We start from the raw sequence: 15,076 nt of genomic DNA, 5'->3' as shown, positions 1-15,076 counted from the left end.
CACCACAGTTCAAAAGCATCAATTCTTCAGCAAAAAAAAAAAAAAAAAAGAAAGGACTGCTTGAATCAGAGTTACAGTTAAGTCATGACCAACAATCACTGGATCAAATTTTCCTGAAAATTTGGAATATTTTAATCAGTCAGCTGCAAATCAAGCAGCAGGATCAACAAAGAAGAGAATTAAAAAAAAAAAAAACTGCTCTCCACTTACTGTAATTTAAAATATGAATGCACTTCCCATAGGGGGAGAAGGGACTCCAGGACTTGGACACGTGTTAGGAAAATGATCAAGGGGTCTCTCTGTGGGGTGGGGGGAGAATGGTGCTGTTTTTCCTCCAGTTCTTTTGAGTTCATTTAGAGGAAAGATAATAGTAAAGGTTATTGTTGTTTCTCTAAGTGTGGTCTTGATGCTGCAGTGGAAAACGTAACTTGTTCTCTTTCTTTTACCTCCTGACCTATCTCACTTTCTTCCCTACTAGGAAAATCTTGACTGTGTTTTGGCTAAGATGCATGGCCTCGCTGGGACAGCAGTGTGCCAGAGGGCTCTGTGTGGGAGGCGTACTTCAGGCCAATTTATGCAAGCAGCAGGTCATTCTAGGGCCGTAGGCCAGAATGCCGTGCGTCCTCTGGCTTGAAGACACAGAGCTGCTTAGAGCTGAGCTACCGTACCGTCTTAGTAAATATTTCCTGCCCCCACAATCACTTGAAGAGCGGAACTCCCTAGAGATGTCTGCGTCTCATCCCTCACAGCTGACTTTCACAGAGGCCAGATACTAACTTAGCCATCCTGGCTGCGATTCAGGATGACCAAAACCCACTTTCAGCCTGCTTTTGGATTTTATTGAGAAACAGTTGCAGCAAAGCAGTATCTGGGTAGAGGAATGCCTCTTACCCTGTACGGTGAGTCGCTCTTTGTCCTCCCAGGGTGGATGTGAGCCTCAGCAGGAGTCACCTATGGGTTCTCTGATTGTAAAGCTAGAGTCAGGTTTGATCACAGTACAGTTTCCTGACTTAGTAATTACACATAACTGACTGCTTATGTTTCAATCTGCATTTGCTCCTTGGCATATCATTGGCCTGTTGGAAAAAAAAATAATGAACCCGTTTCTTTGTATATAGTTTACATGATGGAGACCTGATTAAGAAAGTATTTTCAAGCATTTTCAGTCATAGGAAATGTTATTAGAGATTACTCAAGATAAGACACATACAAACCTGCCTTTGCTCAAAAATGGGTTGTGGGTTATTCTCAGAATTCACTGTTCTTTGCCCTTCCTTGTACTCTGCTGTTTGGTGTCTTTGTTCCAAGAATTCAAAGCACCTGTCATACCACATCTTAAAAGAAGGAAACTAAAAAAATAGACTTATTTAGAATACAGCTGAGTTTACTGTGCAGAGCTTTCTGATGGCTCTTTGGGTTCCTTTCACTAAAACAAATTGCTTTTCTCATGCTACTGCTGCTGCTAAGTCGCTTCAGTTGTGTCTGACTCTGTGCGACCCCATTTGCCTAGTATTTGGGGCCACCAATGATTTGGGTAAATCAATTTGGGATAATTTTATTATTAAACTCATGTATCCTTACAAAAATAAATCTCATTTTAAAATAAATCTCAGTCTCATTTTAAAGAGAGCAAAGAGCCTCAAATCAGTCACAGATATTTCCACCAGTCATCTAAGATGCTGTTTAAATAAGGTTCAGTTGTTACCTTCATGGCATTGGGAAGCTATAACAGACCCTTGCCAGATATGCCAGCTGCATGGATTTAACATTGATGACCTTCCAGAGGACTCAAAGATTTTGTTTGGGTTTGTGTCTGCAAGTAATCCGTAATAGTTTTTTTTTTTAATCAAACACTGTGCCAAAGATTTCCTTTTATGCTTTCTTTTTAGCTCCTTGGATGCTGATATTTTTCTTTGTTTTCCTAAATTTACAGTAGCTGTCAGTCTTGTGCTGAATTCTCCTCTCAGCAATACACTGAATTGTGCAATTCTTTTGGGCCCAGTTTGGAAAAGGCATCCTTCCCAGAACCTAGTTGGCTTCTCAAAGGTTAAACGCTTTTGGCAAAAAACTACAAATATGACCGAATAAAACCATAAAAACGAAAAACCACAAGAACAGGGGGAAAAACAATTATTTCTGACAGTGAACTACATGGATGCAGAGGACTCATCTTTTTTAGTTTGTTTCTCCATTTAAGTCTTCTTAGTTTGTAAATTCTTATAATCCTCTCTTTGCTTCAAATAAAACCAACAACTTAATGCCTTTTATGATTTTCCATCCCCCTGGGGATGAGAGGGGTGGTAAACTATAACTGCTATTTCTTCTTAGATTATTTTAACCTTTTCATTACCTCCAGTCCCAATCAAACTACCCTTTCCAGAACACAACTGGAAAGAAAAATCCTTTTGGCAAGGAATACACATCAGGTTATTACACTGATTTGATAGGATTTAGGGATTCATTTTTTGGCTTGTTCCTTTTTTGTTGTCATATCTGAGTATTTTTCTACTTATAAAGTACAGAAAATGGATGTGGTTTTGGTAGATGTCTCTATGAATGCACCTTGCTAATGTCACTTTAATCTCTGAAATGAATTTTGAATTGTGGCTTATTCAGATTTGATTTTTTAGAGCAGCCCAAAGTGCTTTTCCAGTAAATTAGGCAGGATAAGATAACTATTTTTGTAAGTTTTAATATCTGCAAAAAAAGCTTATTTTTAAAAATCTGTCATAACTGTATACCAGTGGAGTTCCTATTTACTCTCTACATTGCTCCTGTTCATACATTAATTTTAAAGTTTTAAATTTAGATTACTCTGATTGAGACACCATCTCTGTCTTGGCTGCCTACGCTTTTTTGTCTATTTCACCAATGTGACTGGAAATTTATGAGTTCTCCAACTCATCAACTTTGCTCTTTCATGAGGATAACATTTACTATCAAGTCTTCATTAAAACTAAAATTCAGATTCATCTTTAGAAAGAAAACATGAATCAAGGCTGAAAACAAGATCAGCAAGACAAATCAGCAGAAATTAGTTATTGATAACTGACCTCCTCCAGGAAGATGTACGAAGTGTTGAAAGTAGTCATTCCCACACCAGCAGCATAGGCTGCTGGATTAGACCATGGATGATAGAGGAGGACCATGTGGGCTCCAATCCTGGCTCTGCTACTTCCTGCCTCTGTGACTTTGAGCAGATCTCCTAAGTTTTCTATAAAATCTATCTGTGATAAAATGGGGATAATACCATTACTGCTTCTTAGAGATGTTATTTGAATCGAATTAATATTTTTAAAGAGCTTAAAATATAATTTATTACCAAGTTTCATAAATAAAGTACAAGAGTGGTAAAAATGTCTCTTCTAAGATAACACATTTCTTAATTAATAAATACTTTTTCTTCATCAATGCCAGGCTTCTTATTCTACATAAAACCACCATTGGTATCCATTATAGAAATTACACTATGTTGTTGAACACAGTCTAGGAGTGTTTGATCTATTTAGCACTAAGAATTTATTTTTTCATGTTCTTTGTTTACTAAAAATACAAAATTTAACAGAATTAAATTCTTTGTAGATCTTGTTAGCTACTAGTAGAAGTTTGGAGAGAATCTGTTCTTGGCTTAGGGCTTCTGATTTTTGTATAACAACTGTCACTATTGTCTAAGATCTGGAACAGATTTTAACTCTCAAGAGTATGTTCTCTGAGTGGCTGTGAATGGTTTAGCTGTGACTGTCACCCTCATTCCTCTTCATCTTGAGGACAGCTGATTTCATATCATTCACATTCAGCCACTCCTTCCTGAGTACTTATTGGTTTCCCCTCCTGTTCTGTATATCAGAATGGCTAGACTCCCTTTGTTCTGAATAATACACTAAAACCTTTCTATTTCATTCTACCACCAAATTTGTTAATACCTCCCCTTCTTTTCACTTACTCATTAGCCAAAGTTGTCAGTCTTCCACTTTACTTCGTCTATCTGATATCTCCATCTGGTATTTCCAGCTAAAGAAAAGATTAGATTGACTTTCTCTTCATCACTTCAAACTCTCAGTCTAAACATTAACTCATGTGCATCTTATCTCTTAACTTCAAAAAGTCAGTACTAAGGGAGAACAATGATATTTGACAAAGGACTGATGGATGGATGTCTTCACTACATGAAGAACTTCTACAAGTCAATAAGAAAAACAGGCAATTCAATAGAAAAGTGAGGGAAATACATGAACACCTGTTTCAAAGAAGAGGAAACATGAATGGCCAAAAGCATGAAAAGATGTTCAAATTTATTAGTAACAAGTAAATGCAGGAAAAACTACCATGAGATGTCATTTCACATGCAACAAATGGGCATATATGAAAGTTTCAAAGTTTCTAAAATATGACAGTTTCAAAGATTAGTGAGGATGTGGAGCAGTGAGCATTCTCATATTTGGTTGTGGGAATACATTTTGGAGCAGTCACTTTAGAAATAAACACAGTATTACCTGAAATGGAGTGGCCATCATGGTCAACAAAAGAGTCCAAAATGCAGTACTTGGATGCAATCTCAAAAACGACAGAATGATCTCTGTTCGTTTCCAAGGCAAACCATTCACTATCATGGTAATCCAAGTCTGTGCCCCAACCAGTAACGCTGAAGAAGCTGAAGTTGAATGGTTTTATGAAGACCACAAGACCTTTTAGAACTAACACCCAAAAAAGATGTCCTTTTCATTATAGGGGACTGGAATGTGCATCCTAGAACCCAGCAATTCTACTGTCAGTTATTTAGCAAGTTGGTTCTAGGAGACTTGCACAAACCTGTTTCAAACATTAATGTTTGGAACAGCAAAACACTGGAAATGGCCAGAATACTCCTAAATAGGATGGATAAATATAGTGTAAAACAAGTGAACTTTAGCTACAAGAATTAAGAAAGGTAAATCTGAAATACATAATATTGAGAAAAGTGTTACAGGAATTTATGTGGTATCTTTTCCTTTCTGATAGATTATGTAGGGATATTTACACATTCATTGTTGTACAACATACAACAAAAAGCAAGGGAAGAGGAAGATGTACTTAGGAAGGGACCAAAGAGGGCTTCAAAGATATTGTAACCCTCTATTTCTAAGTCTGGTGGGAAGGCCATTCTAAGGCCATTCTTTCCCCTTCAAGATAAGTTCACGACATATACTTCAATGTATGATATATTTCATGATTAATCCATAAATAATCTAATGTTCAATAACTGTGCTTAAGGTTCTTCGGTATCAAGTAAGTTCTTATGGATTCCCCTCTTAGTTTTGAAATACAGGCCATTCCATGGCAGAATACAAAGTTAAGGTTGGACGTGTCCTTAGAATTAGTTAATACAGGTATTTGTTTGAAGGCATATTGAATAGAACTGGCTTGCTTGCCAGTTAAACACTAATTTCTTTATAGGAATAATAATAAAGTCAGCTCTATAATGTTTCAGATATTTTACAAATCATGAAGATAACATAATCCTAGATAAAGTCTACTAAACTGAGACATATAAGATATCAGGCTAAAAGTTTATAGAAGGAATGTAGAAAGAGGGAAAGTAGAGGCTCTCTAGAAACCCAGGACTTTCCCAAGGCTATGGACTTGGATCCATGGTGTTGATTTCGCTGTTCTCTTGTTGTGATTGGATACCATAGTCCCCGCTTATGTGTTTTGTTTTCTGTGTTTTCATTTACTCACAGTACCAAAGTATTCAATAGAAGACTCTAGAAATAACAATTCATAAGTTTTAAATTGCATGCTGCTCCAAGTAGCGACAAAATCTCATGCCATCCTCTCCATCCCACCAAAAACATGAATCATCCCTTTGTCCAATGTGTTCCACCTGTTCGTATGTAGCAGCCCTCTTGATTTCAGACCAACTGTCTTAACATCACCATGCTTGTGTTCAAGTAACTTTGATTTTACATAATGACAGCTCCAAAACACAAGAGTACTGATCCTGGCAACTCATATATGCCACAGAGAAACTGTAAAGTACTTCTTTGATTAAATAGGTGAAAGTTCTCAACTTAATAAGGAAAGACACACACACACAAAAATTGTATGCTGAGGTTGCTAAAGTCTACAGTTAGAATGAATCTTCTATCCATGAAATTGTGAAGAAGGGAAAAGAAATTCATGATAATTTTGTTATTTCACCTCAAACTGTAAAAGGTATGGCCACAGTGTATAATAAGTGTATAGTTAAGATGGAAAAGGCATTAAATTTGTATAAAATATTTCAAGAGAGACTACATTCACATGACTTTTATTATAGAAGATTGTTATAACTATTCTATTTTACTAGTAGTTACTGTTAATCTCTTTGTCCAGTTTATAAATTAGACTTCATCATAAGTGTGTATGCATGGGGAAAAAGAATATGTATAGAGTTCTATACTATCCATGATTTCAGGCACCCACTGGGGGTCTTGGAATGTGGAGGACTACTGTACTACTGAAAAGATTAGAGGAAGACAGAAACTCACAGATTTAGAATTCTATGATCATTTGCCAGTTGCTCCATAGACCATTTTATATGAGAGTGGGCTTGGCCCTGAGAAAGATGGGAGGAAACACCAATGTATTTTTTTAGCCTTTTTTTTTTTTTCTGGCTGAACCAGGCAGCTTGCATGATCTCAGCTCCCTGACCAGGGATTGAACCTGGACCATGGCAGTGAAAGCCAAGAATCCTAACCACTAGGTTACCAAGGAACTCCTAGCCTTTAATTCTGCAAACAACTCTGGAGTTTCCTTTTTGTTTTTCCTGACCTTCCTCCTTTTTGCCATCTGGCATGTAAAGTATGTGTTTCCCACATTTCCCCCTTTTACAAATTTATAAACGCTACCAAGTTAGAGACTACAGAGAAATGGGAATATTCAGAGGTGGGGGGGAGTGGTTATGATGGAATACACAATTTGATGAAACTCCATCAAAGGCACTCAATCTTAAAGCCAAATACAGAAACACACATGTCATGTCACAGTGAGATATAGATAGGGGATTGTTCTATACTGTCTGTTGCTGTTCTTGGAAGCAGAATCCTCTCATTAAAGCTTGCATCGTATAAATTTTTAAAGAAGGAAAGGAACACAAACACACATCTATAAATAGTCCAGCTAAAAATTCATAAATATTTCTGAAATAAGACAAATGTCTTATAACATTGGTCTTAAATTATTTTATTGCATGTGTTAAAGTCTTCTGGAAATAGACATTTTCTTCAGTTGCTCCTTTTACTTGACCCAAAATTCTGAGGAAAGAAGCTTAGAATATGGTGTACTAAGTTTATTAGATTGTAATCTGTTGAGTTCTCACTTCTTTATATCAGTTCATGACATCCGTTGTTCAAAAAGGCATCATTAGAGATGTCTCAGTAAAGTACTTCACGCACAGGAAGTGGGAAAGCAGTGCTACTGTGTCATTATTCACATTTGCTAAGGTATGTATCCTTTGTTAGAGATAGGCAGAACTATCCCAGAAACAATGGTTGGGGCCAGGGTCTGTTTTCAATTCTTGTGAAACCAAAAAAATCAAGGACAATAAAATTGAGCCAGTTTTATTGGATTCCTTAATTATTCAATAACATACTGAATGTATCATTTTAAAATTTTTTTCCTTGCAGTTTTAGAGCAGGTGGGGACATTGCAGTAACTTGTTTTCTGAAGGACTTTACTGTCATTTAGCAGAGAGCAGTAGGATATAGGGAAGAGGGATGAGAGGCATAGAGGGGTGGAACCTAGAACCAAGGACCAGAGCACAGTGAGTAATACTCTAACCCATAGGCACACATACACACATCTATATACAACTATAGTCTTTCCCTCCCCACCAAATGCAATATCTGCTTCTAAAGATTATTCATCTAAAATTTTACCTGTTTCTTTTCATCCTTCCAACCCACAGAACTAGGACTGCAGGTCATTATGTTCTGGATTACTTACTTTGGTCAATTATTTTTCAGTTTACTGATGATTTATATATTTTGTGTTTCTTCTTTCTCTGATTGTGTGGTCTCCTCCCAACGGAAAATGAAGACTGCTGTGTCCACTGTATCCTGGCCTGCCTGTTCTGTGAATTTCTGACCCTCTGCAATATTGTCCTGGGACAAGCTTCGTGTGGCATCTGCACCTCAGAAGCCTGCTGCTGTTGCTGTGGAGATGAAATGGGAGATGACTGTAACTGCCCTTGTGACATGGATTGTGGCATCATGGATGCCTGTTGTGAATCATCAGACTGCCTAGAAATCTGTATGGAGTGCTGTGGAATTTGTTTTCCTTCATAAATATTTATCTTCTGTTTGCATTAAAACTGGAGAGTATTTTAAGTTTTTTCTTTTGAGGTAAAAGAAAAGCATGTGGTAAAATTCTCATCAAACAATCCAGTACTTGCACTGTTAACTCATTATTTTAGGTAATCTCTGAAAGCCTGTTTTCCTCCCTCTAACCAAATCCACATGGTTTCATATGTGAAATTATAACTACTTTTAAACTTGTTAATAGGTTGCAGTGACTGAGGAACATTTTGGCCAAAAACAGAAAAAAAAAAAAAAAGTCTCCTTTTTATACTTATCTCTCTCTGTTTCTTTTAACCCATCTTAGGAGCCCCTTGCTCCAAATGTATTCTTTTTTCAGTGATTATTTAAATCAGACAATTTATTTTTAATGTTTTTACAATGGTTAAAAGTAAGCATTCCTTAGAGTAAACTTTGAGAAACACACCCACACAAGCGTTGGGCACCTAGTGTTTGTGTCTACGCTCTGCTTGTTGAACAGACACTGAGTGCCTGCTGTGTGTGGCCTGCTGCAGTGCCGAGATGGATGGCATTCAGCTTCCATCCAGAGAAGCAGAGGAAAGTTTAGGCAAAGAGACTTGTAAAGAATAAGCCAGCCCACAGGCATATTGAAGTCATGATTATGAGAGAGAGAAACTCAAAAGGCTGTAGGGATACACAGAAAGGAAGAGCTAACGTCTATGGGAATATTCAGAAGCCTTCGAGGAGAATGTGGCATTTGAAGGAGGCCTCTTGGGATGAGTGATTCATCTGCTGCTTGAATGAATTAGCTTTAGGACCAAGGTTTAGGTGACCAACCTGAGCTGACTATGCCCTTGAGCAGTTACAAGAAAAATGCCTCATGTGTGTATTTTCTTTAGTTGTGGCAATACATCTTTCTTTAAAAAAACTATAAAATTTAAGTTAACTAAAAATAAGCATTTTTTAACATAGAGGTTATGATAAAGTTTTGATAAAAACAGTGCTTTATTAAAATAGCTATATTTTATAAAGAATGTGGAGCACTTTTGAAAAGTTGCACTTAAATTAGGAAAATGTTTGTATTAAAATCTCAGCATTTTGATTTTGATTTATTCAAACACTTCTTTTGAGAGCTTTAAGTATTTTGCAAGGGGAAGGGTTATTTGGTTAAGAAGCAAACCCCCCAATATTTATAAGCACAGTTAACCTTAGATACAAATTATTCCTTCCAGTGCAGTGGGAATCTTGACTTCCATTACTATGACCAAATTTCAGTATTGCAATTTTACATTAAACCCAAATGGTGGGTTATAAAGATCCTTAAGTGTAAAGAAATAAGTAAGACTTATTAAGTTACTTATTAAGACTTAGTAAGTTACTAAGACATTGAGACTTTGTGTGGTACAAATGAAAAGGAGAGTACATTTTCCTACTACATGCTCTTCTGCTAAGCTTGATGTCCCCAACTTGTAGTTTGGTTTGATTTAATGTAATGCCTTGTAGAAATTTTGAAAGTATGTGTTTGGATGAATAGTTATTTTTTATTATTCCAACTGAATATCAAATTGATAGTAAAAACAAATGCATATTGTTAGGAAGCCTTTTAGCAAATCTAGGCTTTTAAGATTTTAAAACCAAAAGCATGGGTATGTCACCAATAATTTTTCCTTTGAGATGAAACCTAGTTTCCACTTATATCATTACTTAAAAGGCTTAAAAAAGAAAAAAATAAATTAGCAAACTCTTGAATCCCCTTTTAGTGCTCTTTAAACACACATACACACACACACACACACATACACACATATACACTTAAACTGTCAGGCTTAAATAGAATTCTAGTCAACAGCTGTCTATCTCTTCCTGGCCTAAAGAGCATTTTTGATGTAACAAATGAAATATGAAAACATCTTTCTACTATTTCTTAGTAACCAGAATCTGAATATTAACATATATCCAAAGTTAACATGTATATATATTAGGATGTAAGAGTATCAACTTTATATTGATATATAAAACCTTATGACCTGGAATCATTAAAACAGTATATCTGTTATACTGCAAAAATTTTCTGCCAAACCATTTGTCTAATATTTAAGTGTATCCTGCTATTTACAATGATGATATTAGCACTTTTATAATAATGTTTCTCTGTAACAGAGAGCATTAATTGATAGAATTTTAATCTCATATTTATATTCACAGTACTTTTCCTCTATTGTCTATTCTGCAGTCATACCACAAAGTACCTTGTATGATTTTTTTAAATAAATGAAAAAAACAAAAGTAGCAAATGTGAAAAGATTTTCAATATGTATTTTAGAATTTCTGAATGTAAAATATTTTGTTGAATTATATGGCCATCATAAGTGCTCTAGTTTACAGTTACAGATTTGGTCTCTCTTTAAATGTGGAAATGTAATCTTAAATATTTTTAAACTGGACCTGTATTATCCTGAATATACTATTTTGAAATAAAAAAAATGATTAATCTAATTGATGGATCAATATTTAAGTGAATTCAACTATAATTTAAAAGCTTAGACTTTTCTTTTCCTATTACATCCTTCTCTGAAAGATCTCTTAGTCTCCTATGTAAATCACATGACTCATGCCCATAAATGAACTCTGAAAGATTCAGATCAGTTTATACTGCAAATCATAGTTGACAAATGATTTCAAAACATGGTAAAACATGGTTTTCTGTTAAAACTTCACAGTGGAGCAAAATTCACATTTTTTACATTTGTTTTTTAATAAATTGCTTTTACTTATTTGCTTTGGAATTATCTCCCAACTTATTAAAAAACTGTGGTAGTTTATACACACACACACACACATATATTTATATGCTGAAATTAAACACAAAAGATCTATAGAATTGGGTATTAATTTCAATGAATTTCACCCAAAAGTAAATCATCAGAAGTACTTTCAACTAGGGTTTTTAGTGGCACAATTTTTAAGTAGTAGGAAGTGTTTTGTTATCAGTATTTAACCCCTTGAATCACTTTATTTAGGAGAAGACATTTTACTTAGGAGTATAATAATTTTATTTTTGTGTTCTTATAGTGTATTGACTATATCCATTTCTCTCACCTGAAATAGCCAGTGTTTCTCTGAACAGTTCACAGAGTAACCAAGGCAACCTTATGTAATAACTTTTCATTCTTCATCTATACAAACTCTTATCAGTGCCCTAGATTCTAATGTTATAAACATCAAAGTCACTGCCTAACATAAATAAGATTCGAGTCCAGAGTCTCTGTGGCTTGCCTTCTTGAATTCCAGTTTCAGTGCCTAGATTTACCCAACCATCTAATGAATAAGTTTATTTATTAATAAGATTATTTTTCATACTATTCAAGACCTTTATGCCCTTTCCAGTTACCTGTGATTTGTAGGCCTGTAGGTTTATTACATCTAATCTGACAGCCAAGATAAACTTTCATCAGACACTATAATATCCATTTTTCTCTTATTTTAATACTAATATAGAAAAGCATACCATTTTGTTTTAAATGACAGTTAATACAGGGATAGAGTTTATTCTACACTTACTATTTATATTTTAAAATTGAGGCTTGGGTACTACAAAGCATTCTTTTCAACCCTTCATCTCTATGTCCTGTATAATCAATAAATTTATAGTGACTGTTTTCTTTAAGCCCCTCAAGGGAGTCAAAAAACCATCAGGATGTTTCAGCCTTTGGGAGAAGTTTGCCACTTCCCATGAGAAAACTGTTACTGAGGCCAGTAATATTTACTTGTTCGTTTCAGATTACTTGTAGAGGTTATGGTTAAAGTGGAAGGGGTTGATGCAGACCTAACGTGGAGGGGTGGTTTTTGCAAAAATCATCACTCGTGACTAAGTCTGCCATATATTTTCACATTGCAAAATTCCCAATGAACACTGACTGCCCTCTCTAAAGGCCTGTGAATCAGTATCATCCAAACGACCAAATTTTAATCAAGTTCAACAGGCAACCTGGAGGTGAACAGGATTCTAAGCAAAGCTACATCAAAGCCTCAACTAGAAAGAAGAATTTCTATCTATGCAAGGAGAAATCTGCACCATCTCACTCTCCTCACACTGGGACGACTGCATGACATCCTCCACCTGGGCAGTAACGATAGCCCCTGAGCTGCCAAGAGTCAGACACAACTGAACACCTAAACAACCACCACCACCACAAGCTGCCAGATGTCAAAAGGAGTAGTTCCTTGCCTTCCTACAGAACTGCAGCCACTAGTTGTAGTTCTATTTGTCCATTATTTATGCCCTTGATCCCTCCTCACCTCAACCCTTGCTAAAAGAGAATCTTGAGTTTATTTGTGAGGTGACTGTGAAGAAATCAATTTAGCTAAACATGCCTCAACATATTACTAACAGAGGATATAGCTATATCTGTTAAAGATGAAGTATAGCTCTGCAATTAAGTGTTCACTTTCAGGCAGGTCTTTGACGTTCAGTGGAGAATGTAATTATTAGGAAAACAGTGAAAAGCAAATTCACACAAATTCTCAGTTTAGCTTGAAAAACTGAAAAGGTTCTTAAGTTCTGTCTGATGCATAAAGGGGTAGAAGCAAAGGAATTACATTCCAAAGCCAAGAAAGAGGGTGTACAAAAGCAGCTGATCCACTTGACATAGTTCATAGCCTTTTGCAAAGGAATAAAAGCCCGTTGAGCAGGGAACCAAAAGATCTCATTATAGGATGAAGCCAGGCCATATTAAAGCTTGTGCACTAGTAACTATGTCTAAAAACAGCCTGCTGTTTTATATTGAACCAATACATTCTTAACTTGGTAGGTTGCAGTGTAAAGATGTACAGAGCCTGTCTGCTGGATGCTATGCCAATTACAGATGTGACGGAGTGGTGTCAAACACCTACAAATAGTTAGGATCTCAAGCAATCTTCGAGTGAAACAAAAGAAGTTTTAAAATGTCATCTCAAAACCTGGATAGCACAGTTCATCATGTGTGTCTGACTCTCAGAGTCTCAAGATCACCTTTATTATATAATTTAATGTGGACCTCATATGATCCCTCAATCAGAATGCACAATTCTTTCAAGGACATGAATAGTGCCTGAGAGAGAAGGAGAATATCTTTTAAAAGTAACACCTTCAGATGACAAGGCATCTGTGATCAGCTCTGCAGGAACTACGTTTTATTGGTGTTGAGGTGAAGGAGGAGGGAAATGCCCATGAATACATATTAGACTTTGTTAGATCATCAGAAAGAATAATTGGGCATATTTATACAATTACATTTTGAGTAAACTATTATGCCAGCTTAACGATAATACATATTCTGGTAAAAAGTACATTAAATGGCAATCCTAAAGCAATTCAGCTGCTGAGGATGTCATTTTTTTTTATCTAATTATTCACAAATTAATGAATAAAATTAAATTCCAATCACTGAGGAAAATGGAGCAATGGTGAGAATCAGAACTGCAGATTAGTTAAAGCAAAGATATGCAATGCATAACAGAATTAAAGCATTTCTTTTATTCAAACTCAGTGCTTAAAAAAGAACAAATCCATCATCTTGAAATTTGACTTGTAGCTTGACATTAAAAATAATATGAGTAGAATTTTCAGTGGGGTAAGCACAAAACTAGTTCAAGTTGTGTCACTCTCAATTACTGTACTCAGGTGGTGTGCCCATTAAAATTCCCACTTGTGGGCTCCGCTCACTATGCAAATGGGGTCATTACCTGGAGAATTTAATTGGTTATGACACTGGGAGTAGGACTTTTCCTTTCAAAATAAACCTACTTACACACATTTTCACTAGAAATTTGATTGTTATATATATTTTGGATTGTTTTGCTCTATAAATATTTACTGAAATTGGACTATCTTTGCCTATTAATTTCTCACAGATAATTCAAAGTGGATCCAAATACTTTGCGCGTGTAGTTTTGTCTATAAGACTGGCTAGAATGATTTTTATAAATCATGTTGCTTAACAAAATATTATTTTGAAACATCTTTGTATCTCTCACTCTACATGTGGGTACATTTCCAATGAGGGTTTTCATCACTGAATAGTATATATATTTTCCCTTTCATCATAGTTCTAAATATTTACTCTGAGGGGCTTCTTCCATTTTTCTGCTTTTTTGTCACTTGAAAAAAAAGTATAGTTAAAACGGTGACCTGCCTTCATGGGTGTATAACACAGATAGCATCACTGAGGAGCCATGCTTGTAACACTTGCAAGGCACTTATATTCACTGATAAGACGGGGTGAAGATGTTAAATAGTTGTCAGAATTCGTTCTAGAGAGAGTTCCACCAAGAGCCATGAGACAACTGAATTTAAAAAGAACAACATATCAGTACAAAAAGTACAGTTCTCCACACACCTGCCGTCTGTTTTCACCGATTGTGGTGATTTCAACTGGAAAAAACCGTTGAGTTTACAGCTAGATAACGAGAATATCTATAGTGGCTTGAACTTACAACAAACACTGACATTACAGTATGGTTTAGTGAATGTAATATTAAAGTGGGCACCCAGGAATTCAGTTCTGGCACTGTAATTATTAGGCACTGTCTCAACCAGCAGATACTAGAGTGAGCTTGAAGTGGGAATGGGATTGCTAAAAGTATTGGTATAATCTCAGGGAAGCCCTAGCAGTTACTTGCAAGAGAGGGGTCCTGCAGTCTAAATTTGTATTACTATACCAAGTTGTACAACAAGCACGGATATTATCACTAGCTTGTCTGGACCTAAAGAGAATGTTTTTCTTTAAATAAAGAAAAGAATATTCTAAAATAAGAGAAATAAT

The 15,076-nt window shown here is 35.7% G+C and overlaps 1 protein-coding gene and 1 long non-coding RNA gene across 3 annotated transcripts in view; one reads left to right on the top strand and one right to left on the bottom strand.

Moving 5' to 3' along the window:
• MDFIC (MyoD family inhibitor domain containing) overlaps window positions 1–8,918 on the top strand; it is a 95,995-nt gene extending 87,077 nt beyond the window's left edge. For both annotated transcript variants that reach the window (XM_040260146.1, XM_040260145.1), the window contains exon 5: window positions 8,056–8,918. In XM_040260146.1, the coding sequence (XP_040116080.1) occupies window positions 8,056–8,303 (248 nt within the window). In that variant the 3' untranslated portion in view covers window positions 8,304–8,918. The remainder of the gene's footprint in view (window positions 1–8,055) is intronic.
• Window positions 8,508–11,053, bottom strand: LOC120877764. The gene is made up of 2 exons (XR_005724391.1): window positions 9,242–11,053; window positions 8,508–9,201 (listed from the first exon to the last, which is right to left on the bottom strand). It is a non-coding gene; the product is annotated as an uncharacterized LOC120877764 (long non-coding RNA).
• Between the last annotated feature and the right edge of the window lie 4,023 nt (window positions 11,054–15,076).

Source organism: Oryx dammah, unplaced genomic scaffold, assembly GCF_014754425.2.
Source record: "Oryx dammah isolate SB20612 unplaced genomic scaffold, SCBI_Odam_1.1 HiC_scaffold_18, whole genome shotgun sequence".
In the NCBI taxonomy this organism is placed as follows: domain Eukaryota; kingdom Metazoa; phylum Chordata; class Mammalia; order Artiodactyla; family Bovidae; genus Oryx; species Oryx dammah.
Note: the sequence above shows the minus strand (reverse complement) of the source record. Positions and strands in the feature narration are given on the sequence as shown.